The 27,609-nt window shown below is 41.4% G+C and overlaps 1 protein-coding gene across 1 annotated transcript; it reads right to left on the bottom strand.

Annotated features, from left to right (window-relative positions):
* Positions 1-145: 145 nt before the first annotated feature.
* LOC136425976 (telomerase protein component 1-like) lies at positions 146-26,182 on the bottom strand. Its single transcript, XM_066414893.1, has 41 exons — positions 26,020-26,182; positions 24,364-25,318; positions 23,824-23,958; positions 23,116-23,277; positions 22,458-22,592; positions 21,835-22,010; positions 21,294-21,451; positions 20,483-20,683; positions 19,670-19,820; positions 19,185-19,365; positions 18,703-18,855; positions 18,499-18,570; positions 17,911-18,122; positions 17,261-17,397; positions 16,621-16,765; positions 16,263-16,468; positions 15,363-15,687; positions 14,830-14,970; positions 14,357-14,562; positions 13,825-13,963; positions 13,150-13,360; positions 12,544-12,636; positions 12,064-12,315; positions 11,564-11,718; positions 10,939-11,107; positions 9,640-10,600; positions 9,291-9,400; positions 8,334-8,497; positions 7,714-7,939; positions 7,065-7,207; positions 6,479-6,639; positions 6,064-6,216; positions 5,415-5,614; positions 5,019-5,178; positions 4,388-4,518; positions 3,788-3,912; positions 3,211-3,356; positions 2,792-2,953; positions 2,371-2,597; positions 2,142-2,246; positions 146-1,436 (listed from the first exon to the last, which is right to left on the bottom strand). The coding sequence occupies exons 2-41, from the start codon at positions 25,297-25,299 to the stop codon at positions 1,314-1,316; spliced, it is 8,148 nt and encodes a 2,715-aa protein (XP_066270990.1). The 5' UTR covers positions 25,300-25,318; positions 26,020-26,182; the 3' UTR covers positions 146-1,313.
* Positions 26,183-27,609: the final 1,427 nt, after the last annotated feature.

The following is a 27,609-nucleotide window of genomic DNA, read 5'->3' as shown; positions in this document are numbered from 1 at the left end:
CCTAGTTGTCTAATTATAGTATTCTCTACATTACCCTAAGTCAACATTGTCATAGACAATGTACTGTTACATTACTGAAAAGCCTAGAAAGACATGTTGAGACCTACTTGTCAATGAAAGTAAGTATGAGACTACAAACAGAGAATCAAGGTGCAAAATAAAGATTTATTTTCATGAGGAGCATTGTTTGGAATATGTTTACATCTTTACAATGGTAGAAAAATTATCTACAAGGTTTACACTTACAGTTGACCTCTACAGTAAGGGCAAAGCTGCCAGTCTAGGGCAGATTGCACCCCTACTGGGGTCACACTGAGCAAGGAGGTTATATAACCTCCTTGCACTGAGATATTGCACAAGACAGCATGTAATACGATACTACCGGTAGCTTAGTAGTACAATATACTACGTAATACACTACTAGTGCAATTAAACAGGTGAAGGTAGTAATCAAGTCATAAATGGTCATGTGATAACCTTGTACAGTCTTGAGCTATCGTCTTATTTGAAAATTCAAATCACAAAACCTGTTAGCTTGTTGAGGGCACACGAACACTTTCATAGCTTGGTCTTTTCTTAGATAAAAAGCAAGAGGCCAAAAGACCGGAATGATATAGCAGATGTCTTGGGCAAGGGGATGTCAACACAACACTTCAATCAACACTTCTCTACATCTAAGTAGTTCTTAGCAAAATCCCTTGAGGGGCATAACGCAAAGGGGAGACATTGAGGTCATAATACTTTGTCTTTGAATCCTTACTTTTAGGAATAGGTCTTTCCAATGAGATCTTTTCCCAAAAAAGTATCAACTGTTTAAGTCCAGAGAGATCTACATGTACAGTGTAAGAGATCAGAACTTAAGAACACAAACAAATCAAATGAAATAATTTTTCCAAAATGCAGCTTTGTATACATTTTGTAAAACTACATGTATGAGACTAGTGGGTATTTCTAAAATTTCTTTCCTCTAGAATTGCAACCCTAAACTTACTAATAGTCACTTTGAATTTTTTGGAAAATTTCAAGGCTAGCATTTTCAATGGCCTACATTTCAATTTTTTAACTATAGGTGTAAAGTTGAATTTCACATGGCAACATATTTTCTGGTATGTAATGTAGTAATGTATAATACTCATTGCTATTTTTGACAGTTCAGTTTACTTTGTACTACAGTTCAGATACTTGACAGAGGTTCAAAATTTGCTGTGCTTTTGTTTATCCAAATACGAAATGACATTTAATAATTTCTAGATGTTGTTGATTACAGTTTACAAAAAAAAACGTTACAGTATTCTGAGTCAGAGGTCAATGACTCAAGGTCGCCATTCCAGGAAGTAGACCTTCCCCAGCTGGTCTCCACACGCCAGCCTGTTGCATCCTGGGATAGGTGGGCGTGACAGGGAGGTGATGGGTGACTGGCAGTGGAATTGGCCGACCTTCAAAAGAAGAAACAGAGTCAACATCACTGACCAAGTAGAAGCTGCGCAACACTGCTATACATGTCATGTACTAGGTTGTTATAAAGTTTGTTACCCTGGTGCTTTGTTCAGTTTGAAGCTTCAATGCAAAGTAGAAATACTACATCTCTGATATGCAGCTAATTCGTCAGTGACACCAATGGTAACCTGGATATGCCTTTTCATGGTGGAAATTTCCTGTACTAAACTGAGTTGTACAACAGGATACCCTGTCCTTGGTGCTTTCCTTTGGTCAAATTTCAAAATTGCCAAAGAACTGTGCCTATTTTCACCTGAAAATCATTGGAAAAGGGTAATTGACCAGCAAATATTGACCAATCCTGAAAGATTGCACAGTTACCTAGGGGACAGCAGCCATACTCCATCCGAAATTAATCCTTCAATGCTAACAGACTAATTGGGCAAGTTATTTTCCTTCTGAGTGATGCTGGCTTTAACAGAGCAGTACCACATGTATGAGCAGTGTCCCTGTCCTTGGTGCTGATATGCGTGTTTATTACAAAGGCATCAAACAGGCGCCTATATAACCAGAGGTATGTAACAATTTTATGTAACAATACAACCCTTGGCTAGGCCTTCTAACATCTACAAATGAAAGGAATTGTGATGTGTCCAAACCTAGATTCATTACAGAACACCAAAAGTATCATTCTGGTTCCTTACCTGTTTCAGATCTCTCGTTCTCCACACCTTGAGAGTCTGGTCATGTGATGCAGTGAAGATGACATCATCTCCCAGCAGCACCTGGGTTATCTTCCCAGCATGCATCTGGAAGATTACAAAAAAAAACAATGTCACCAATTGCAAACTGAATGACAAAAAAAAACATAAGATGCCAATGACAACATTGTGATTTGAGCGAAATTTCTTCATGACCTTGATCATAACCCACCTTCTTACAGAACACCTGGGTGACATTCCGAGCTTTGACCTTTGCAGCAAAGGTCGTCTCCTTCTGCTTGGGCCTGGCAATCTCGTACACAGCCAGGTTGCCGACTTCGTCACCAAGGATGACCCCCTTGTTTCCACGGCAACCAATGTCAGACAGAGACTGGAGGTTGCTCAGCACCACGGAACAGCTGATCTTGGGTCGGTCAGACTGGGACGAACCATTGTCATCTGGGGGGTTCAGGAATAATTGTTAATTCTACTAAAAGCCAAACTGTTAAGCAGAGATATGATAATGATAACTGAACTCGAGTTTCCAAACATTTTGTGCTAAGTCAGTTAACAACTTTATGTACAAAGAAAATTATAAAAACTTTGTTAATGACATTTCAACGTAGCTGATCCTGTGTGTTTTAAAGACATACCTGTGACTCGATGATTGACGGTGTACGTGGAGGTTACCGGACCAGCGGGGGTCTGCAGACCCGCCACAGCAACCTCGTCAACACTGGTCGCTGCAAACATCTTGGGATCCGATTGGCTGAAACCACAGCCAATCGCCCAATCCACATAGTCCATCCAAGTACCTGGAAATGCAACACAGTCGCAGTCAGTTTCTTCCTTAATAAAAACATTATGGGGAGTCTTCAACAAATCTTCTACTCTTTTTCAGCTATCTGACTCAAGCGCTTCAAAGACTTGATTTTTACACACAGGGGATGTCAGTACTGGGTCAAAGAGAGATTAGGTCGAAATTTCCGGTGAGTCCAAATTTCTCAAATGCTCCAATAATCTACCCCTAGAAATAAAAGAAACATGACCTTATTTGTTATAAATGTCTCACCTGCTTCAAGGCTGTGGTACTCGTAGGTCCCCCCACAGTCCCATGAGTGGGAGACTCCACTCCAGCACCCTGCTATGATCAGGTGACCGTTAGTGGCCAGGCTCAGGATGGGAGAAGGCTCAGGGGGGCACAGGGTCCGCTTAGCTCTGAAATTGAGTACAGTTGGGTCATTCACACAGATGTAGACAATCATGTACTGAATTAGTACATGATACTAATCACTGCTCCAAACAATAGAAAACTTACTTTTGAAATTTTCCAGCACGACCGTAATGTACTAGATAGTTTATCTGACACACAACATATAAAGCATGACTTAGTAGGTTACCTATTTTAATCCTACATGTACACAAAACATTAGTAAACGCATCACACATCTTATATTCACATCATTGGATTTGTCTCCCCCTCCATTTTGTACTAGATATGTTTGATAAAAAAGTATAAAAAGGTAAGTAGCTGATATAGCCCTGAGTAGAACATCTCTAGAGCTTTTATTAAGCTTCAGATGTCAGAGTACATAACACAATATTATGTCAAATATCTGTATAAAAAAAAAGCACAGGTCCATACTTACTTGATGAAGGTTTTGTCTTTCTGCTGTGTTATGGCCCACACTTTGACTGAGCCGTCATCAGATCCCGTTGCAAATGTTACGCCCTTCAGGAAGCATGCAGCAGTCACAGGTCTTCCTGCATGGCCCTGGAAACAGAAATCACAGTTACATGCAGTCCTATATGTATGATCATGACCTCCCTCCCCCTCAACTTGAAATGAAAATCTATTGTTCGGTATTTTTAATCACAGTTGTTCTAGTCTTCATTTTGCAACCAATAGAAATATTGTGTTTTAGTCTGGAGCTAAATAAAAATAGCATAGAAAAACAGTTACTGCAACAGTCAAACCTGTCGACAGTGACTGACAACTCAAGGGACTTTACAAATGGTCACAGCAGACATGGCCACTACATGTAGGGCTTTTTATGCTTGTCAATGAGTCAATGGAGAAATTATTTTTGGGACCATCAAAAAGTAGCCACATTATGGCTATAGGTGGTCCTAAAGCAAAGGTGGTCACTAGTACAGGTCTGACTGACAAACAGTATTACTGTAACTAATTCTGTACCAATATTTTCACCCCCATCTATTATTACCTGTAGATCTCCTATTACCTGTACCTGTATGCTGCAAATCTTGGAGGTGAAACATGATCCTTTCTCCGGGTCCATCTCCCACAATGCAATGGTGCCGTCTCTACCACAGGTGACCACGTAACACTCCGACGGAAGAAACACGACACCGGTAACTTCTGCGGACGGAAACATTCTGTGTTAGGCTGGCAGATCAATTCATGGATCATTTGTGTCATCCCAAAGACTCTCAAAATGGTACATTAACTACTTCCCTCCTTAGCACTCAGGGAAGGAGTATGGAAGTTGAACACAGTGGTACATCTATGTGTATACCAGAGGGTTAGCCCTTTGCTGTAGTGGTATCTGTGGCTGCATATCTCTGTGGCCCAAGGCCAGAAAAACAGAGATGGTGCCACCCTATTCACCAAAATTATTATGCAGAGAGGACTTAAACTTAGTCTAACTTTAGCTAATCAAAACATTATCATCATCATCAGTCCTCCTTGTTACAAGGTGCAGCAAGCCAAGTTTATTCTCCAGAACTGCTTGCCATTCATTGCTGAGAGAAGTCAATTATAAATCAGTTTCTGTTTCTATGAGCTTCGTGTCTGGGGTCCAAAGCTGGAGACTTCCGGCTAGAAAATAGCTAAACCAGATAAAAATTCAATTTTTTGACCTGCATCATGGGAGAAGTTGTCCTCGTCAGCTTGCTTCAGGTCAGGGTTCCACAGTCGTACCGTCCCGTCCAGCGAGCCGCTCACAATATGGTTGTTTGTTGCCATGGCAACACCAAGGACCCTGTCTGAGTGACCCGTCAGAGTTCTGATCTCGTTGCCCTTGAAAAGGTGTAAAAATATTGAAAAATCTATGAATACATCGCCTAGAAATTTCTATGGCACATTGAACCTAGCACAGCATTTGCCTTTCTTGCAAAAACAAGTTTTGAGGTTTCTTGAAGCTTAACTAGATAAGAGGTGAACTCAATTTCACATAATGTGAATTGAATTCACCAGGTCTTATCTAGTTAAGCTTATTTTAAATTCTAACTCGTCTGCCACAACTGACAACTCACCTCAAGTGGTTTCCACATCCTCACTGTCCCATCATCCCCTGCTGTTACCATGGTAACCTGGGTGACCTTTGACTCCTCCTTCTTCTTGGCGCCGACCTTGCGTCTCCTGTGCTCCTCCTCCCACTCCTCCGTCTCCACGGCAACGCTCCAGTCCGAGATTTCTGGCTCCTCCTCAGGAGTCTCTTCTATCTCCACAGTCACTGATGATTGGTGAACATTTGGGAAGTGAGACAATGAAGGTGAAATATTTGTCAGGATAGAGGCTGCGATTTGGCAGAACTACCGATTCTACTGGTAAAGATCCCGATCAGAGTCACTTTTGACAGAGATTGGGATTAGGATGCTCAGAGGAATGTGTTAGGGTGGTCTCCCATTTATACATGTAAGTGCTGAGTTCCAAGTCAATCCAACGATCTGAAGTGACATGAAACAAAGTTGAAAAGCTCCGTGTTTTTAGAAAATATCCAAAAATGTGCAAAAGTTTAACTAACGTTAACCTTATTGTTTGAGAATGCATTATGACAAGTTTTCTTTACCTTGCACTCATAGGACATGCATACAGGTTGTTTAACTGTCTGTAGACAACAAAAATACTGAAGGTTGTGTTTCAAAGAAAACTGTTGAATTTTCTCAGATAGAGATGACGTACCTCTCAGATCGCAGGCGTTGACCCGTAGGTTGTGTCCGTACAGTGTGGTGATCTCATCACCCTTGTGGGACCACACCTTGACCGTTCCGTCGTAACAGGCCGACACGACACAGCCGTGGCTGGTGGCAACCGAGTTGATGGCGCTCATGTGACCTGAGGAGCAAAAGGGTTTGTTTGTTCGTTTGTTTGTTTGTTTGAACCTTTGTATATTCATGAAAAAGCTCAAATCGGCATGCAGGCTGCTCTTCATTGAGCTCATGAGGAAAGACTCTGGTCGCTATTAATATCAAAACTATTAGTAAGCTCTGTGACTAATGTAAGAGGAAAACTCAGACTAGTTAGCCTTTGCTCAACACATGAACACATTAAATGTGAGATGTCTTAGTACAAAACCAAAATAGAGTTATGCACTGACCTACAAACTTGACCTTCTCCTTGCCAGCATTGATGTCCCACAGTTTGAGCGTGAAGTCGCCGGACGCCGTGACCACGTAGTCCCCGGTCTCCGACCAGGCGCAAGACGTGATCCAGTCCTGGTGGCACTCTGAGATCACCTTGGTGGGCTGTGGGTCAGGACTACATAAACACAGGTATGATACCTTAGTTTCTGACAAACAAGGCTTCGGAAAAGTGCTGAGTGTTTGATGAAGTTTTGAGTACAAAGATGAACAAATTTCACATGAATTTGCTACATTATCAAAACAATAAAATGCAAGAGCTTTCATTACTCTCTCTTGCACTTTGAGGCCACACAAATTTGTTTTGTTGGTTCCGTGAAATTTCAAGGTTAGAATTTTGCATTAGAGGTCAGGATGAAAACAGGGGCCAAAGAAGAAAAAATGAATCTCACCTGATTCACTTACAGTGACATCAACTGCACCATATGTAAAGAGTCTCTGTTTTCATTTTGATTTTCCAGTTCAGAATCTGCATTAAATTCTTTTAAAATCTGAGAACCAAGAAATTGAATTGGTGTGGCCTAACAGTACCATATTTATTACCCAGATTTGATGTCCCAGAGGCGTAGAGTCTTGTCCCTGCTGCCTGTCACCACAGACCGGCTGTCTCCACTGAAGGCACAGCAGGTCACTGGTCCACCATGGCCGCGAAGAACGGACCTGGGTTTCACCTCATAGGGCATAGCCTGGAGACAACAACATTACATACTGGTCAGTTAAAAACAGTTGGGAGTCTTACCATTTTGGTAATCTTCAGCTACACATCCATGCATACGCCCTGTCACTCCACAAAATTCAAATAAGTGTGGACACACACCAAGACAAACAAACACACAGACAAAAAAAAATACCCCAATTTTCATGGAGGAAATGACACAATGTGTCTAATAAGTAGCTGACTTAGTCTTCTTGATGAAAATTGTTAGGAATGCCTACAAAATTGGCAAGATGCGGCTTCCTTGCATTGGATTTTGAGTGTAAACATATTTAGTCCATACTTTTTTATTCATCATATTGAAATGTCCTTGTTGGATTTAGAGAATTTATCCCTTTGCTGAATCTACCCAACCTTTATTGTGAACTTTGGTCAATGAAATAGAAGAGCTAAAAACATAGTTGCGAAATTCACTGAAATACATAAAATTTTGGAAAATATCAAAACTTTCAGATTGTATGACACGATGGTTCTTACAGATTTCTTGATGGTCTGTACAGTTGGTATCCTCCACACGATGGCGGTGAAGTCAGCCGAGGCGGACACAGCGAGAGACTCCAGCTTCGTGTACACCACGTCAGTCACCGAACCTGTGTGACCCACCAAGGTCATGACCTTTGACCCATCAACAGCTGACAGGACGGACAGGTAGGAGTCATCAGACCCTGTGATGATGCTGTTGTCATCCATCCAGGTTACACACCTATTTTTGGAATAAGTCAATGAGGATGAGAGTTACAAAAGAAAACATTTACTAACAGTAGCTCTACAAAACTTACTGTAGCAGCTTAGAATAACACTGTACTTATTTTTCTGATAAATATGGGCCAATTATATGGCCACTATTATCTAATTTTTTTACAGCTCATTAAGAACAGCTTATCAGGGCCCTCTATAGCAACAAACTCGACAACACAAGAAACCAGAACTGGTCCAAGACATATAATAAGACAACAAAGAGAATAGTCTGACACAACTTCCACATTAATTCTATAAATTAAATCGTAATGCATTATGCCATTGAAATCCAAAATAATTATCTAGTACTCGATAATGATTATCATGAACATGATGTACAGTATGTGGCTTATACATACCTTACTGGTGCATTGTGGGGAACGACAGCCCACTTCTCCAGACCCGTAGCCATGGCAACCAGACGGACAGTGCTGTCATGGTAACCAACCACAACATCCTCCCCTGATGGACTGATAGCAACACTCAGGGCATGGCTCAGATCTTTGTTGCCAAAACAGTTGATCTGGAGAGAAGGAGAAGAACTTTTATGCAAAGCTTGATCATAATAAACAGTGAGTCATAAGTGGCTTCAGATTCAGCTGAATTAATGTCTGTACATTTAACATGTGTTTGAGCAATATAGAATACCAGATAAAAATGCAAGGAGGTAGAAATGGTCAAAATAGAAAAAGATAGCAAAAGTATCAAACTACCCAATCATATACGTTGATGAAGGTTAGACATCCAGGTAATAAGATACGCCAAAAATAATTACTCAAGCAACTGGATAAGATTTTGAAACAGTCAGACGTTTCAGAGGATGTACAACCCCGCCCTCAACAGGAAAGGCGGTCTACGCGTTCAACTTTCAGGCACCTGGGATAATGCACTGCCCACCACCCCCCACCCCCGGACAAGCAACATTTAGTTACTGTACTAGAACAACAGTAGCTAATTGAACTATTGGCATAACTTTGTCTTGAGTTAATCTTCTTTTTGAAGACTACTTCAAGACATCCTAAATTGTCTTTACCTCATTAACATATCTATTCAGAGTTTTGGTATAAAGCTGGTGTTCTCAGTCCTATCGTTAGTCACTGACGAAAGACAGTGGATACTGTCTGAAACGTCTGACTGTTTCAAAATCTTATCCAGTTGCTTGAGTAATTATTTTTGGCGTACCCAATCATATACTCAATCATCAAGAGAGTGCTGTCACCGTAGTGCACTAAAAATCCTTTTAAGAGGTATGCCATTAGGTGTTAAACATTGTGAAAAACTATGACCGACAGGAGAAATTCTCTGCTAATGTTTACCTGTTTGCCCAGGTTGCCTGCCCACACCTTGACCTTGTGGTCATTGCCGACGGTGATGAGGTGATGTCCGCCAGGAGAGAAGGTCAGTCGGTTGATCTGTCCGTAATGTCCTGGGAGGGTGAACAATATGTTGAAAGTTGTCTGGGTCAAGAAAGGCACAAGACACTACCACACATACAGGTTTACTGTCATAAACATAGGACTAAAAGTGTTTTAGAATTGTGTTTTCCTGTATTGTAGAGACAAAATTTGATAAAGTACTGTAGGGGTCTTTCTCATCAGAACAACTTTCTGAATAAGAAATACAGAGCTTGTGTGCCTGTAAGCCTGGTAGGTTCTTTTATCTCACCTGTAAGGTCTCCAACGGGAGTTCCAGTCTCAGCCGACCACAGCTTAACCTCACCACTGAGGGCAGCGGAAGCAAGATGGCGGCCGTTGGGAGAATACGCCACATCCCTCACTGAACTGTTATGACCTCGGATCACAGCTACCCTCTTCTTGTTCAGGGTGTCGTACACTTTCAAGGTCGCATCCCAGCATCCGGTAACGATTTTGTCGTCTTCAGGGTGGAAGGCGACGCAGTTAATTGGTCGCTTTTCACGGAACTGTGTCGTGTACTTCTTGTCGTTGGAATCAACCTTCCAAATAAGGACAGTGCAGTCCCAGGACGCAGAGACCACAAACTTCCCGCGGGGGTCTGAGCAGCAGGAGTTGGTACGCCGCTTGTGATTGGTCAATGACGAAATCCGATAGCCTCCACTCACATCCCAGATGGAGAGGTTGCCGTCAGCAGACGAGCTGCAAATCTTGTTGGTCCCAACGAAGCAGCAGTCGGTGATCTTGTTTGCATGCCCGACAAAAGATTTCAACTGCTTTCCGGTGGCCAGTTCATAGAGGTGAACAACACAGTCTTCAGTACCACAGACAAACACCTTTCCATCTGGAGAAACAGCCACACAGGTAACAGCATCACCAAACGAGTCAAGGATCCTGTAACAGGGGTCGCTGACCTCAGCCCTGTTGAGCTGTCTAACCATATGGAATCCAGTGCCTGATTTGTTGTCTAGGAGAGAGGTGACAGCCTGGGCTGGCGCAGAGGTGGCCGGTTCGTTTGCTGCCTGTTGGAGAGTCAGTGCAGGGTAGGTGCTCAGGATGTGGAGGTTTCTGGACACAAAGGAGGAGTACTGCTGCACTCTTGGGTCAGCCAGGAACTTGGTCTGCATGCGGGCATTGATCCTGCAGAGCGATGGACAGCCCTGGGCCTGGTAGTCCTCCATGAGCTGGGCGGCCATTCCCATAGTGCACTTGGTCTGTCAAAGAAAAAGGAGTGTCCGATTTGGTCAAATGACTTTACAGTAAAAGAAGGAACTTCTGTGGTTTTCTATGAATAAGTGATTCTTGTGAAATAATGATTGTAGGTAAATAATTTACAGAAAAATGAACAACTATACACTTGGCTTGGGATAATTTTGAATAATGTGAAATTTAATTTGAACAGAAATAGACTAGTCTCATAAACATCTCAAAGTTGCCAGATTTATGAAATTCAACTTTCAGGGATATTTATGCATTATGATAAAGAAAGATTACTTTTCTTTTTCAGCTAAATGTCTTTAAGTTAATGTCTTATTTAGTACTGTTTCTGTACCTTGACAAAGTTGAGGTTCGTCAGCACTTCTTCCAACTGCCTGAAGGCCCCTGCATTGGCCAGGTGGTAGGGTAGTTCTGAGGTGGCCATGGTGTGGGTGCCTGTCCAGGAGCCGTCCCTGCCGGGGTCCCCGCCGGTCAGCAAGTACCCAGAAATCAGGCAGTGAAGTCTGGAGTACAACAGACAGCAATGGTTATTTTTTCTGTCAGTGTAATTGACTAGTAAATCCGCAAAATAAATTCTGAGACATATTAGCATTCAATTGCCAAAAACGGCAAAAATACCATTTTGGACTTCAAATTTGCGAAGTGTTTCAGACCTATACTCAACAAATCAATGTACACAAAATGTGATTTTCAAAATGGTCCAGAGAAATATTAGGCAAATAGAAGTTCAGTTTTAAACTTTCAATTCAACGTTGCTTTAAGCACTCTATGCAATCATTCTATGCACTGTTCCATGACTCTTGCTTGCTTAGTTATAATGATCAATCGACATAGATGCTTAAAACATTCAAAATCAATACACTTTCATTTTCACTATGATGACTTCATTGAATTTCTTATTACAATTTCATGTTACTTGCTAACAAACAGATTATTCTGTAACAGAAAAAGACACAGACCTAGACTGGAACTCAGTCCCTCCAGGCTTGATGTAGCGCTGTGTAACGGCCCTCAGGAACTCGCTGTGGGCCAGACAGAGGAGCCTGGAGCCAGACTGCTGAGCTGTGGGCTGCAGAAACGTCTGCAAGCCTCGCACTAAACGGGCAAAGATCGCCTGGAGGGAAAAGATAGCAGACATTTATGATACTAATTCTTAGTAGTCTGATGAGGAAATCAGGAAAGCATAGAATATTGAGATGTATAATTCTGTGTTGGTGAATCAGTCAAAAAACAGATTGTCTGACAAGCATAAAAATCAGATACAACTATTTTCCCCTAAAGAAGCCTACAGAGTACCCCATTTTACCTTATATTTCTTTAAAACCATCCCTTTGTATTGTTGCTTCACTCCCTTGCACCCCCATGCAATTGTTTCTAGAAAAAACCCTGAAAAGTAAAATAAAAAGTAGAAACTTTCTACTTTTTCGATCTTAGATTGACCAATCATGTTCCTCCCCACCTGAGGCAGCTGCCTGTCTGGTGACATCATCACGTTGGTGACATCATCGACGGAGTACCGCTGCTCCCCCAGCTCTCGGGACAGACTGAGCATGCCCAGTAGGTCCTCCTCTGACACGCCGCTCCGCACGCTCACCAGGAGGGACATCGCCATGGAAACCAGGTCGCGGCCATGGTCTGTCTCAAGACGTTGTAAGATCTCCTGCAGGAGTTTAGTGACCGTCTGGGCCATGTTCCTCAGCCTTTGGGACACCTAGTTTGGAAGAACACACACAGATACTGTCTAAAATGTCTAAGCATTTACAAAACTTATCCATTTATCTTGAGAACCATTGCATTGAGAATCTCATAATTTATAAATTAAATGTATCTAACAACTGAAACTTTCAGTGATACAGTGTGTGAGCAAGTTGTTAGTAACCCAGCTTTGATGGCTTAATATAATACAAAAATGACTCAAAAGAAAATAAAAGAAACTCACCTTTTCAAAGACACCAAAAACTCTCAGCTCTTCACAAGCCAAGGCCAGGAACAGAGGATTATGGGACTCCCTCTTTCCAATAAGCAGCTTCATCTGTAACCAATATTATGATAGTAACAAGATTTCAACATCAGCAGACCACTAAAATATGCAACCCAATACAAATCAAGAACATAAGCAGTTTTTCTACACCCACCAACTGTTCAAGCTTGCCAAATGATTTAAAGTTTACATTTTAATATATCTTTTACCTATCAATCATTCAATGATATTTACCACATTTCTGCAAGGATTGACAAAACATGTAATCAAATTCCATAACATCAACCTGGAAACCAGCCTGTAACTTTTGAGGTTTGATCCACTCATGATCACAACGAGTAATCATTTTTGCTTGAGTCAATTGAGGACATATGTGTTAAGTGCCTTTCCCAAGTTTGCAACATTGGGGCCTGCCAGGTATTTGAACCCAGAATCTTTAGATTCTAAGTTAACAACCCTAACCACAAGGCCACCATGCCACCTTAAGACCACCTTGTCACTGCAGTGGTATATTATCCTTAAACTTAAGACGTTAAGTTCAGTTTTAAGGAACATTGTACTAACCTGGTTGTTGAATGGTGTCTCGTCCAGTGCCTTCCTGTGCATTGCCAGGGACTGACGCACCATGTCGGCCTTGTCCCTCCCGTCCAGACTACCGATGTCGATGAACGTTGCATCGCGGCGTGAGAGCAAGCGATGGACGTCCATGTGTTCTGTTACCGTAAAAACGAACCTGACGTTTGGAGGCATGACGCGTGGCAGCCATTCCATACTTCTGTGTCAGCAACAATAAAAATATATCAGCAAAAATGTTCACAACAATGTAGACAATTCAAATTATCAGACACTCTCTTAGTCCTTAAAACAACAGCTTTTATTATAAATTATCATTTCTTTTTAACTGATTTACAATGACAATTGAAATCTTGGAAAACTGACATCATTCATAATCACTCTGGAGGCCATCCCCTGAATTTTAACTTAATTAAATGTGCCATAAAGTTTCTCACTTTTTGATACCCTATATTGGGCATCACCGACAAGGACCTGCATGAAGCCCTGAATTGATTGCAGTATTGGCAACAGCACAACACGATATGATGATGATGATCCCCTTTTGGAATGGCATCCATTAGTTCAAGTTTAATCTTTACCACTCTGAAGTAGCTGTTTGGTACCCAGTTCCCTATTGGCTACCAAGTCAGGCAGCAAGGAGAAGGTTAAGGAATTGTAACCTACTTGGCCTGGTGTGAGTCGTCCATCTGGTCCAGTCCGTCCATGAAGATGACCACAGGTGTGTCAGGTACCTCACCTGCTGCCTTCAGGATGTCTGCAAACTGGTTCAGCAGGTTCTTATAGGAGACAGGAACCTCACAGGCTACAGGGGATGGAATAGGTACAGCATTCTGTTACTGATACAAGATCATACATGTAGCATAACACAAAGCATCCCTAACAGGCCACAATGTTGCACCCTTGGGAAATGTTGTTAACACCTACACTCAACAGGTTCTTATAGGAAACAGGAATCTTATTAGCATAATTTATGTCCAGGTTTACAAAAGGTACCTACATCTCAAATATGACATCTGTACATCATCCGTACCATAAGGTACATATAACTTTCTGCAATACCATTAGTAGAGCTACCACCCCACATCTACTTGGTTTTTGACATAAGAAGAAGAAGAAAGAAGAAGAAGAACAGGCAAGCAAAAACAGTATATTCCCTCCTATGGAGGGGAATATGAGTAAGAGCGACAGTCTTTACCAAGGAAAAACGTTTTCTTCATCTCCTGACACAACCTGGTCAGTGTGGCCACGATATCTGTGGAGCTGGGAGTCGCGCCCACGAAGTGTAACATGATACAGGCATCTGCTGAGCAGCTGTCTGACTCCGCATACTCCCCCGCCAGTCTGGCCAACAGGGAGGTCTTCCCACTGCCAGACTTTCCTACAAGCACCAAGGTGCCATTCCTGGGGAGGAAAATTAGTTGCACATTAAAATGATTGGGCACTGGGCACATGTTATCTGACTGTTTGAGGACTTTTGTTTTCTTTGCTGATTGGGACGTCGACAACCAGCTTATAAAGTTATTGATACAGTTATCAGTACATTTGATCCATTTATTCAGTTTACCAAGTAAAATATAGAAAAAGACATTTCAGTCTACTGTAATGTGGGTGGAACAACTGAACTCTAAATCAAAGGTCATCAGTCGGTAAGACTAATAAGGAACTTACTTGCAGAGAGAGATCTCTGCAGCACACTGCTTCAGGAGTTTTTCCCTTCCCACAAACCTCTCTCCTTCCTCCAGACAGAAGGATTTGTGACGACTCGTCTCATCCGTACTCTCATCAGTGGACTCTTCAAGAGGGAACTCCCTATGGCAACAATCAACTAGAGTTAGACAATTGGTATAATTCTTCTACAGCATGTGTTTAGAGGATGTATTGTAGATAGTAATCAAAGTATGCATGATCGCACAAAAAGACAACCAGTATACTGTAAGTACTGTAAATGCATTTAAGTTTGTGTGGTTTTTATTTTGCCGGAGGCAGAAATGGCCACAAAATGACATAAAACCACCGCAAACATCTATGCATTTACAGTACACTATATCACAACATTCAGCACCAAGGACAGACACTGTATGGAACGGTACATATAAGATCACAGTATACCTGTTGTCTATTCGGGTAAAGATGTGTACAAAAAAAGAGTATTTGTTGACAATCCTACCTTGTATTTCCAACTAGAATCTAGTTAAACTCACCTGACCACAGCATTCCACAGGTTGTTCAGAACCCTCATTCCAAACTCTTCCAGTGCCGTCACCATCGCCTTCCCATCATCCACCACTCCTTGCCAGTGACAGGGGTACCCATCATGCACCTCCAGCCCACTCTTCCGAATACTTCCCTTCAAATTCTCCATATTTTGTTTGGCGGATGAAGACTCGGCAATGAAACTTTCTCGATGTTTTCCGCCGACCTGGCTCTCAAAAATAGGATCGCGGAAGTAGAAGAACGCCCTTCCTTGAGCAGCTGATGGGTTAGACAGGGCAGCGTGGTAGATCTCTAGTTCTGTCATCGACCGGCCTGAAATCCATCAAAATTAAATCAATAAATGAATAAAATATTGAATACTGTACCTTTTCACTCTGATTTATAAATCAAGAAAAAGAGTTATAATTAACAATAAACACAGTAATTCAGAATCTATGGCTGATTCATCTTGGAGATAAAATGAACCATCTTCCCTTGAAAATCTATTTCATGATTGTTAAAGGTACATTGTGCATTAGAATATTTCTAATTTGACACCATATACTTACAGACAAAAATACATTTCACCAGGACACTGGAGGTTCATGATAGGAAAATATAAATCGGTTTCTACAGTTTCTAGAGTTTGAATTACTACAATAACAGCTGTACTTACTGTAAAAGCAAAACATGAAATTACAGTCAAACCTGTACTAAGGAAGCCTTGACCATTCTAGCCACTTTTTGGTGGTCAATTTCCGATTTCAAATTTACAAATTTTTCTTATTAATCCAAGCATTACATATTAAGAGCTAGGACCTGTCTACCATGACCACTTTTGTCCCATAGAGGTCAGTATATGACTGTTCATACTATATTCAAAGGTTTATTCAGTATTCATAACTCACCTGATGGATAAGTCTTCAACCAATCGAACTCGAGGGTGTCTGGGGCGACGTAGCTGTCAGGGATCCACCCGTACCGCTCTCCCAGGATGCCCAGGAAGAACTGGCAGCGGGAAACCTCGCTCAGACAGATCTCGATGGACTTCTCGCTGCGAGACTCCTCCTCTGTGATGCCCCAACGCAGGTCAACCTCGTGGATGTGGACAAACCTATGGGAGAGGATATGGATTGATTGATAAATATTAATTGATCATTAAGTATCATAGTGAGTTGAGAAATAGTTCTGACTTACTTTTCACAAATCCTTCGATAAAAATGTCACTGACAAGAATGAAATTCAATCTAAGTGAACAATTCGTACCTCTCTGCTGCTCGAGCCCGCAGTTCTGGGAAGACGAACCGCGTCAGGAGGTCCCGCTCCCCGTGCATGTCGCGGAAGGTGGACGAGATGAAGACACGGGCAGTTCTCCACTTGGGAACGTTCAACGGCCGTGCCATGGACAAATCTGTTAATAGAGATGTCCAAAACTGTGTTGATCAGTGTGAATGTAATGATATCATTTCAAGCCTTATACATCTATATCACAGCTTCCTTGCCATTATGTAACTCTATCTTGAAGACTATAATAGGTCACAGACAACTCTTTCTTTTTTCATCACCTAGTTTCCATTCAGTCCAAAAAAGTTGACAAATTTTACAAAACATTCCATTTGGTAAATATATGTCAGGGTACTGAAGATTGCGATCTTGTGGAAATGCCAAGAGTAACTCCGACCAGGACGCTAGGAATGTATTAGGGTGCCCTCCCATTGATAAATCCTGAGTTGCAAAATACCATACTATCATGTTCATTTTCTTTCTCAGACCTGACTACTGACCTTAAGGGCATTTGGGTAACAAAAATTTCTCTCAGTCTCTAAAAAATTATATCATCAGACCATTCCAAATGTACATATGCATGGAACAGTGATTCACATATTCTGAAGCAAAACCTACAAACCTGCAGTATTCTGCAGTTCTTCTGCAGCTGCAGCAGATTTAGAGATGGCTGCAGTAGGGACAGGCTTCAGCCTGTAGGCCTGGTCAATGTTCTCCACGTGAGTCAACTGGGCACCGCTGCCTCTCTCTGCTATAAACCTGTAAGGAAAAAGAGTGCATTAAGTTTGTACATTTTTTTTTATAATTGAGAACAATTCTAATTATCAAATACTTGTCACAAATATCTATGATTTATCATCTTTTTCAACTTTTGACTGTTTGTTGTTTGCACTTATAGAAAGGTATAGGCAGGTTTGTTTCTTTGTTTTGCATGATCGGTAAACCACCATTAGAAGTAGCACACCAGTTTTGTAGAAGGTCTGACCAATGTCGGCGCTGGGTTTGGAGTAGCCAGGAGTACATCCTATTCTAGCTCCAATTTGCTCCACTAATAGTATCCAGGCAAAATATGACTTTCTCAATTTTCAATATTCATAGTTGACTGGCACAGAAACTTTTAGAGACTAGTAGGCAACGTCACCAACCAACTCCAAACTAAAGATGACCTTGCTCACATTTAACTGCCAAACATGGTCTGGACAAGGTAGAGAGGCAATGGTCAGCTATGTCTGACAGAGACTTAAGGTAAAAAAGAGATAAAAGAAAAGTTACCTGAGTATCTGGTCGCTGTACCCAGCAATGTGAATATCATTGGGATGTGTTTCCCTGTCCACAAACCCACATGACCTCCCGCTGAGATCCACGGTGACAAACAGCAGGTTGGGGTTGACGTAGCGGCGGTATTTCTCCAGAAACTTGTTGAGCTTGACATTCAGGTCCTGGTTGTTGGATCTCCCGTTCCACAAGACTAGAAGGTTGTCCAGCTGGAAAGAAGGATTTCAATAGATTGATACTGTTGCCTGGTCCACCTCTTGTCAAAACATAAAAACGCTTACAGACTCTGAGCCAATCTACTTTCTTAATGGATAGATTTGATTAATTGCTTGTATGATAATTCTTTTATAAATATTTTTTTACATACAATTAGTAATTAGGTGTTTGCGCAACAGATTACTTGATAACAAAATCGTGTTTGGGAAAGGTCGACGGGAAAGCGATAGCATGCACTGTTTCTGTACCTGTTAGATCTGGTGAATGGTAATTGCTAATATGTTGTGAACTTCTTTTTGAGTGGGAGGTAGCCAGGATAAAAATGTAAATGAAGAAGACATATTCTGAATGATGCAAAACAGGTCTTACCTGAACCCTGTTCTTCAACAAGTCTGTCAGGTACTCTATGGGGACATCAGAAAAGACTTTCTGGGACATCAACTGGAAATAAGGCAAACAAAATATTACGTTGCTGTCGTTGCATCACAACATCAACTCAGCTCTCAAGTTGTATTCTTGAATCATTACTACATGGTAACTAATGTGTTTGATGATAAACAGTCATCTCCTGACCTCTGTAAGTCCCTTGAGTCTCTCCACGTTCTCCAGGATAGACCCTGTCTCCAGACTGACCTCCCGATGTTGTCCTGCTGACACCAGGTGCATCTTGGACTCCTCACAAGCATGTTTACACATCAGGCCCAGCAGCAGGCCCACCTCAGTCAGCTATGAAGCAAAGGAATTTGTAAATCATTCATTTTCTAGGAAGTTGAAGACATGACATGACTTACACGAATTGGGCAACAGGTGGCTAAACCTCTGGTTTGTATATACAGTAATTTAAGAGTTTAAGAATGTTATATACAAAAGTCAGATGTACATTGCAATGGATATTCTGAAGCATTTTAGCACCAGGTCCTGAAGAAATATTAAAAGATACCCCAAAACAACCGGTGTAATGGCCTAGCAAGTAGCTATTATGAGAGAGTGTTAGCCTGGCATTTTTTTAATTTCACACATGCATTAAAAAACAATTGATGAAGAAGAACACCCACCGTTCTAGGTTTGCCAAGCCCCCGCGCGGCAGTACAGGGTGTCTCCATCTGACCATTTATCGCCATGGTGATGGCAGTGGTCCCCTTGATTGGGGAAACGTTGTAGCAGGTCGCAATCTTCACTGCAGTATCAAGAGCAGTGCGGTAACGGTTCAGGAGTGTCAGGTCGTACTTCAGACCCCTGGATGTGGACAAAAGAGATAGAGTTTTATAATAAAGATAAATAGCGTCTATAATCATGGTATCTACATCGGCACTACGTATGAGAATTGTAGGTTCAGCCTCCCATCTTTGAGACTTAAAAATGTGATCGAAGAGAATGTGGGTTTTCAAGATGACAAACTCTGCATTGTCATGCTTGACAGGGACCTGTGGAGACATTTGTGTCACCTCACAGAGGATAAAATTGAACTGATGAATATATTGACATGAATCAAATATTCATTTCATAGCATTGTACAATAAAAAACAATAAGTCTACTGACATGTGTGCATTGGTGTTCTTGGCCGAAGGGTCAGAGTTCAATGCAGCCTTGAAGTTCATCCCTCCCCTTCCACCCCTGCCCCTCCCTCTGCCACGCCCTCCACCACGCCCTCTTCCGCGTCCACGCCCACTCTGTTGTGGTACTCCAGATTCTATAAGTTGGTAAATGGAAATGTCAATATGTAATTCTAAAACAGCAATTCCTTGATCAAGTTTAACTTACTGAGATTCAAGCTTATCTTCCATGGTCAATCTCAATATTTAACTTACAGTCAGGGCTATTTCTATTGAATATGAATCATCTTAACAGTAGACCTGGGCATTTTTGAGTGCTGGATATAGTTTTTCCAATCTACCTGACACTGTTGAAGTCTATGATTACAGGCTCTGTGCTTAGGTAGCCTTTACTTTGATTTGCACCAAATCTGGGTCAGATAACAGAATAGGGAAATGTCCATGGATCTGAACTGTGAAATATTCCACGAATAATTTCAGGAAAGACGGATGTATAGCTTAACGTTTTGTGCTAAGGACTGCAATCATCAAAACCCAGTCAGAATGCAAGTTGGATTTATTTAAAGGCAAGAGGGGGTGGGTCAAAATTATTTATCTCCAAGAAGATCTATTGGTGGCAATGACAGTATTCAAAGGGTAAAAGCAGCATTATTGGCATTTTTTAAAAGAAATGCTTGTCTCTGTCTGGGTGCTTTCAGATCTCAGTGGCCAATCATGTTACTTTTGTCCTTAGGATACGTCATTGCCACCAATAGATCTCGTTGGAAACCAAGTAACAGAATAATAATTGCAGTCATACCTGCTGCTGTCAAATCCTTCTCCAGCTGGTTCAAGACTTCGTACGCTGAGAAGAATCGGAAGGGGAACTGTCGACTGTTGATGACGGCGCCCTCGTCCGTCAGCTTGCGGAGGACCCAGCTGTGGTGCTTGGAGCTGATCCCGGCGGTCAGCATATTCCGTAGGTTACGCAACATCGCCATGAACGGCAGCTTCTTGTGATCTAAAAAAGATTGAGACATTGTAGGCAACAGCAAGATTCTGAACACTTTCAGGCTATAGTTTATTCTAATAATAATAATATCAGCTTTCATGTACATGACTGTACTACATCAACAAAAACAGCAACTTTCTGGTCTGAAAAGTATTGGTTTAAATCTGACATAACAGTTCATATTTTTTCTGATTTGGAAGGGCATCAAAAACTTTGAAAATCTAACTTTAGTTACTAAGCCTTTCATTTTTTAAGTTGAATTCCTACTTCACACAATGAAATTGTAATTTCTTTAATTTGTAATTTATCTCCTTAAAGTTTCTCAACAGATAGACCTCTGCATTAGATTCAAATATTTTGTTGCTAAGGAACAACCAATAAAAAGAGTCCAGATCATAAAATACTGACCAATCAGCTCCTCCCAGACCTCTACTTTATTGTCCATCAAGACGCCTAAGATTCAAATCTTTTGTTGCTAAGGAACAACCAATGAAAACATTGTCTACATCACCACAAAATATTAACCAATCAGCTCTTCCTAGACCTCAAGATTCAAACCACTGGTTGCTAAGGAAAAAGCAATGAGAAGAGTCTATACTACAGTCCACAAACTACTGACCAATGAGCTCCTCCCAGACCTCTGCCTTGTTGCCCCTGAGTGACACCTGCGTCTCCCATGTCTCTGGTGTGGGGAGCTTCATACGTTTGCCGGCCTGGTCAGGATCCCACGTGCCCGGCAGTCGGCTCTGGTAGAAACTCTCCAGGTCCTCTGGGTATCTAAACATTAAATCAAAGAAAAGGAGGTTAAAATTTTCTGCATGCTTACTTCATAGTCCTATGTTTGATCGTTTCTGCTTATGTTACATTATTGTGAATGCATTATTCATTCACGACAGTTTATGTTAAAGTTATCCTTGTTTTATATCCTGATTTGTTATGATTTTGTAAGAGCTCCCTTAGAAATCAGTTACTCAATTAAATGAAGGGGCCGCCCTAAAGATTGATGAATAAATAGATACGATAAAGTCTAGAGCAATTGGGTCAGATTATAGCTGAGACCTTGTGGTTCAGAAGCATGATTATTAGCAGTAAGCCCACACCACAATTCAATCTATAATTTAATGACGTTTATCTGCAGCATGACAAAGATATTCTCCCACCTCTTTCCGATAAGAGCCATGACATTCTCCACTGGTTGCGTAATGTGCAGTTTGCGAATAAGCTGCTTGAGGGTGAATGTCAGCCTGACCAATTCCTCCTCGTTTTCCCCTCCTTCACTCTCCACGGATATCTGCTGCACAACCCTGGGCTGTTCCTTGTCTTCTTTCTTATCATCCTACAGCAAAACAACAACAAAATTAGTTTTACAGCAAATCAAAAAAAGGCATTTTTTAAAACTATAGTCAAACCTGTCCATATTAACCACTCGATGGACTTGCACAAATTAAAGTTGGTCACAGTAGTAGACAGGTGGCTACTATATGCTATAGTCAATGGGAAAGAAAGTGGCCAAAATGTCCGGGCGATCCTTATGCAGAGGTGATCAGTAAAACCGTCACAGGTTTTTGACTGACAGGTACACGTTTGTAAGAAACTAACACTTAAAGTTCAACCCTAGATTGACCACCCAAGGGACTTATATTTTAAGTTGTTATTTATAGGAAATTCACACAGAAGACAGGTACTCTTATCTTGTCTATAGATATATGTTTGTTGCAAAAAGAAATCAGAGCATTTGCCCAATTCAGCCATCCTACCATCAAGAAAATTGAGAAAAATTAACCTTCTTTTTCTGTGTTTTCTTGTCCTTGTTGTACTTGGCCAGCTGGTACTGGTCGAAGTCGGGGAACTTGCCGGCCATGACCTTCCGCAGGGCCACGGGGAGGGAGCCGAAGTTCAACGACCTGTCATGGAACGTCTGAAGGAAAGATATACAAAGGGTTTTTAAATTCAGAACACTTAGTGATAAAGCGCTGCAGTTGCTCTTGTTTCCTTTGTAATAGAAATAATCATATGTCATGATATACATAAAAATTCGTGTTATATAAGTCTACCACCAAAGTTTTCCTGACGTTGCTGCAATCTGGTAGTTGTATTCCAATAAATGTAATTTGTTATCAATTTGTTAAGAATTTCAAATTTGATGCTTTTCTAATGCATTTCTTTGGCCTAGGCCACTTATCAAGAGTTTAAGAGGGCATGTCATGATCAGGCAGAGACAGTCCTATTTTTTGACACCCCTATGTAACTTTGTGTTTAGGGTAAGGTGGTTTTGGAATACAATGTATAGGGGTGCCAGATACGGGTGCCAGAACATACAACGTAGGGGTGTCGGAACATAGGGTGTAACCAATCAGGCCTATGTCTGAACTTTGATAGTGAGAGAGAATGGGAATCTATGTGAAACAAACAAATAACAACATAAACAAACACTGTCAGACCTGGTATATCTCAGCCACTTCTATCCAATCAGACGGCAGCCTGACCGAAGTGCTGAAGTACTTCTTGAGGAACGGCCGACAAGCGGGGATATTCGCTGACATCGCCAGGAGGAAGTTTGCCGTGACTCGGATGTTCAGCTCCTGACGGGTGTACAGGGCAAGCTGCAAGGGAACAAATTAAGTTTGTCATTGCTCGAAAATCTAATTCTACTGTTGCCTCAGTATATCAAGCACAAGTCTGAGGTGTATTTTCTAGGTTCTGTATTTATATAATCGGTATATAACTCCAGCCCTTCGGCGTAATACACCAGGTTCACAGGCACGCAGCGCAGCAGCTGGTTACGGTACTTCAAACGACCTGTCACCCCTAACCTTTGCACATCTGACTGCAAGCAATTGTTTATAAACTAAAGCTTATATCTAGCTATATAGTTAGGATGCTTTTACTGTACTTGATGGCAACAAGTTCCACTCTACGGTAGTTCTAGGAAAGTACGACCTTCAAGGTAATCGTAGTCACAGCTTCTCCTCGTTTTTTTCTTAGCTCAGGTATTAGCTTTTGGCACAAGATCATAAGTGACATTATAACGTAAGTTTGTCCGATGATATATGACTTACAATTCTGCTCTGATATTTTCTCCCCCATGATCATATATAGTGGACTACAAAAATTAAAGAGAATGTACAAACAATATCTCATCAGCATACCTTTAGAATGAACTCCGGGTCAAACTGTAGCAGCTGCTCTGACAATGCTGTCAGCCTCGCCCGTGTGCTGTCGTGCTCCTCGCGCAGGTTGGGGGACTGGATCAGCGAACCGCTCACCGCGTTGATCAGCGTTTGCTAAGAAAAAACAGAAAATAAGTCAGAACTTCATGATACAACATCTCATCTACAGCTATCATCATAGATTTAAAGATTAGGAAAGACAAAAGTCAAAGAGAAATCGTTTTTTCACAGTTTAGAGTACAGTATCCTGGACTTTTAAATATATTTCGAGTTTTGATGGGATCTTCAGGAAGGAAAACTGGTATGCTACAAATCAAATGTGTAAACTAAAGCTATCTTGTGAGGATGCTAATCTACTGTACTTGATGGCAGAAAGTTCTACTCTACAGTAGTTCCAGGAAATTATGAAGGTACTCTATGACTTGTAGTCTCTTGTAGCTGATGGTGATAAATTGTAGTTGTTACAGTAGAAAAACAAAGCTTCAAAAGAATTTTCAGAAAGACATAAAATATAATTACCTTTATTGCAGGTAGGTTGGTGGTTGGCATCTGTTGACAGATAGATGAATCCAGCTCAGGTGGCAAGAAGGCTGGCTGTTCTATCGTCTCCATGGCAACATCAAGCCTGATGTCATACTCAGGTTTCATCGCCTCAGCCTCGAGCATGACCTTCCTTTCCCCAAAGGTCACCTTGTCCTCTGGGTCGTGTCTGTATTTCTTTGTTGTCTTGTGTTTTTTCTTCGTCGGTTTGGCCGATTCCTCTCTTGCAGCTTTCTTGTGCTGATTTGTGTGCAGATGTTTCTCTGTCTGTTGCCCAGATGACAGCTGCCTTTCAGCTTGTACCTTCAGCGACTCTTTTGGCTGGGACAGAACCGCTGGCTTGGACAACAGTCCCAAGGAACCCTGGGAGAGAACCTGGTGACTGTGGACTGAGGGACTCTGGGATAGCTGCAAAGCCTTCCTTGTGTGCAGCAGAGGATTGTGGGATGTTTGGAACCCATGTTTAGGACCAGCAGTGCTTAGGTTCAGAAGATTGTTGACTGTAGTTCCAGACAAAGGTTTACTTTGAACCAGGGCAGGATTTTGCAGTGATGGTGTCTTCTTTGGCTTGATTTTTTCTTTGCCAGATAATTCGACATTGCTGACTGGCTTGGGCTTCTTTGTGTCACTTTTGCCAGAGCCGAGCAAGAGCTTGTTAGTGGTGAGGTCACTGCGCAGCCCTGCTGATGGTTTGGGCTTGCTTTGAGTTTGACCCAAATTGGCTGAAATTTTTCCCAAAAGAGGGTTGGGATACTTTGTTGATTGGCTGAGAAGTGGGTTGACCTTGGTGAGGGACTCTATGTTTGTCTTTTGATTGACAGCTGATGATGACATCAACCCTGGGCTCACTGTTGTCAGCAAGGGATTGTGGGTAGGGAACACCATGGTGGTGGTTGCTCCCTTGGTTGGTGGCATGATGAAACAAGTCTGGACTCTGAGGAAAGAAACAATCAAATTCAAAGATGTTGATTTAATCAGACAATATGTTTAATTTGCAGTAGATAGTGTCATGATAAAGGAAATTGTTCCCATGGTTATTATTCATATCAATATCATATCATATCATGAAAAAGGATGAAAAATTAGCACTGGAAAAATATGGAAACATTGCATAGGCATTGAATTCAGAACCATCATAAATTTGAGTTGAGATCCTCTCAAAAACATTATTGCCATTAGGTTCTCTTATTATTATAAGACTAGATCTGCATAAGATCTAAACAAATATTCAGTTTATTACAGTTTATTGATGTTTCTGTCATCATTGAGGACCTGTACAATTACAAGTACGTAGGAAAACAACGTTGCGTTATGTGTGATTGAACATTTTGCCTCGTTTATATAACTTAAAAGCTATTAAGCAGGGTACTAATAATAATAATTTGTTTACTTAAAATCTCCTTGCTGTGTCAATTAGTTCAGGTGCAGGTATGGGTGACCAGACCTTTTCCTAAACCTCTGTATGCGCTCAGGTACATGTACAGGTACCTGATGTTACGTTTAAGTACTTAACGTTAGCACTATTAAAGCAGACTCTTCTTCTGAGCTAGGACTCGGAGATCAGTCTTATCGAACTAGCCCCGCCTCCTTAGCAACCCTTGTCCAGAAATAACGTGAAGAAAATGTCACTCTTACCGACTTGTTTCTGCCACTCAAGGCACCCTCTCCCTTCTTCTCAGACTTCTTGAAGACACAGAAGCCTGTAAGACACGAGACAACGCAGAATAACCTTTAGAAAACTCCGGTTGGGAAGGTTGCAACAACTTCTGCAATCCGCTGCAATCCAACCCGGAAGTGAGATGCGTCCGGCCGGATGCATCATGGGATATGTTGACATGACTAGGGCTAAGGGTTACCGCCAGGGGCGTTGTTTAGAGTGTTTTTTGGCGACACCTCAGGGCGAAGGTATTGTTACAGTACTACGATCGTTCTGAAAATATTTCACAAATTTTAATATTTAGTCTTCCTGCTAGCTGGAAAGAGTTAATCGGAGTTGCTTCTCTGTCCATTTAGTCCAAAGAGGCCTTTGGAATACTATGCACTATTAGATATATATTCGTGGAGCATTAATTTTGACACTTGCAGTTCAAGCGTATTTCAGGCACAGTAAACAGGCACGTGTACTTCTAACAGTCTGCAAGCTATTTTTGAGTTAAGATTGACAGGGTTAGATGTAAACCAAGTACGACAAAGGAACGTTGACAATTTTTTTTTCCAATCTTTTAATAGGTCCCTGAATATTTTCATCAGGTTGGTAAGTCATTGACATTTGATACAAGGGTCTTTGTTCACAATCATGTACTTGGCTGTGTACAAAGGTCATCACCTACTTGGTTGAGTGCAAAGACCCTTAAGCTTGTCATCCATGTTTGTTCTGATCTGCAGGAAGGGTGTTTCATTAAGTGCACTAAAGCTCGAAGAAGAATACCATGTACCAGCAAGGCGGGGGACCCCTTGCATCAGAAGCTCTTGAACCCTCGAGCTCCGTATCAACCAACGACAGCATCGCTGGGTACGAGAGGATCGGCTCTGATCATGAGTCAGGAAAGTTGAGCATAACGTGACACAGAAAGATACTTCCCTTTTACTCTGATAGTACTAACAGTTTACAGAACGCAATAAAACTGTGACTACAATGAATAAACACCAGATTATACAGTTTTTCTTCTTACCATAAAGTTCTTTGAACTTCTCTATGAACACACATGATTTAAGACTATGACATCTAGTACGGATGATAACCTGTAATTACCTGTATCCCATGCAGTTTCACCTCATTTGCGTTCCTCGGGCCCTCCACTGCCCCCACCAAGCTAATTTTGTGCCAGGCATTCTCAATTCATCGTGTTAATGTAAGTGCATTTATGTTCGCGTGGTTTAAATTTCGCGGTAGGGAGGAAATGGAGTGTTCGCGGTGATTTTAAGTTCGCGTTTGAATCAATAGTAGACAAGAAGGTAGGAGGGCAACGTGTTCTCTTTGTGTTTTGATTTCCTGAATTCAATATACTGTGAATGAAAAAAAAATGTTCGCGGTGGTTTTAAGGTCGCGGCGAAGAGCTTATCGCGAAAACTGCGAACATAAAACCACCGCGAACATAAATTTATGCATTTACAGTAACTAACATTAATCATATAGCGTTAGTAGATCTATGTTCTTCGGTTCGTAGAAAATTAAACTTCATCAAATTATTTATAAGCCACGTTTGTCTTATATAAAAACAGTAC

The sequence above is a fragment of the Branchiostoma lanceolatum genome, chromosome 19, assembly GCF_035083965.1.
Source record: "Branchiostoma lanceolatum isolate klBraLanc5 chromosome 19, klBraLanc5.hap2, whole genome shotgun sequence".
Classification (NCBI taxonomy): Eukaryota; Metazoa; Chordata; class Leptocardii; order Amphioxiformes; family Branchiostomatidae; genus Branchiostoma; species Branchiostoma lanceolatum.
Note: the sequence above shows the minus strand (reverse complement) of the source record. Positions and strands in the feature narration are given on the sequence as shown.

Coding starts and splice junctions, on each gene's coding strand:
- LOC136425976 (XM_066414893.1), bottom strand. CDS start 25,299: ATGCCACCAACCAAGGGAGCAACCACCACCATGGTGTTCCCTACCCAC. Junction 17,398..17,910: donor TACAGCGACCAGATACTCAG/GTAACTTTTCTT, acceptor TTTTCCTTACAG/GTTTATAGCAGAGAGAGGCA. Junction 6,217..6,478: donor GGAGAAGGTCAAGTTTGTAG/GTCAGTGCATAA, acceptor TTTGCTCCTCAG/GTCACATGAGCGCCATCAAC.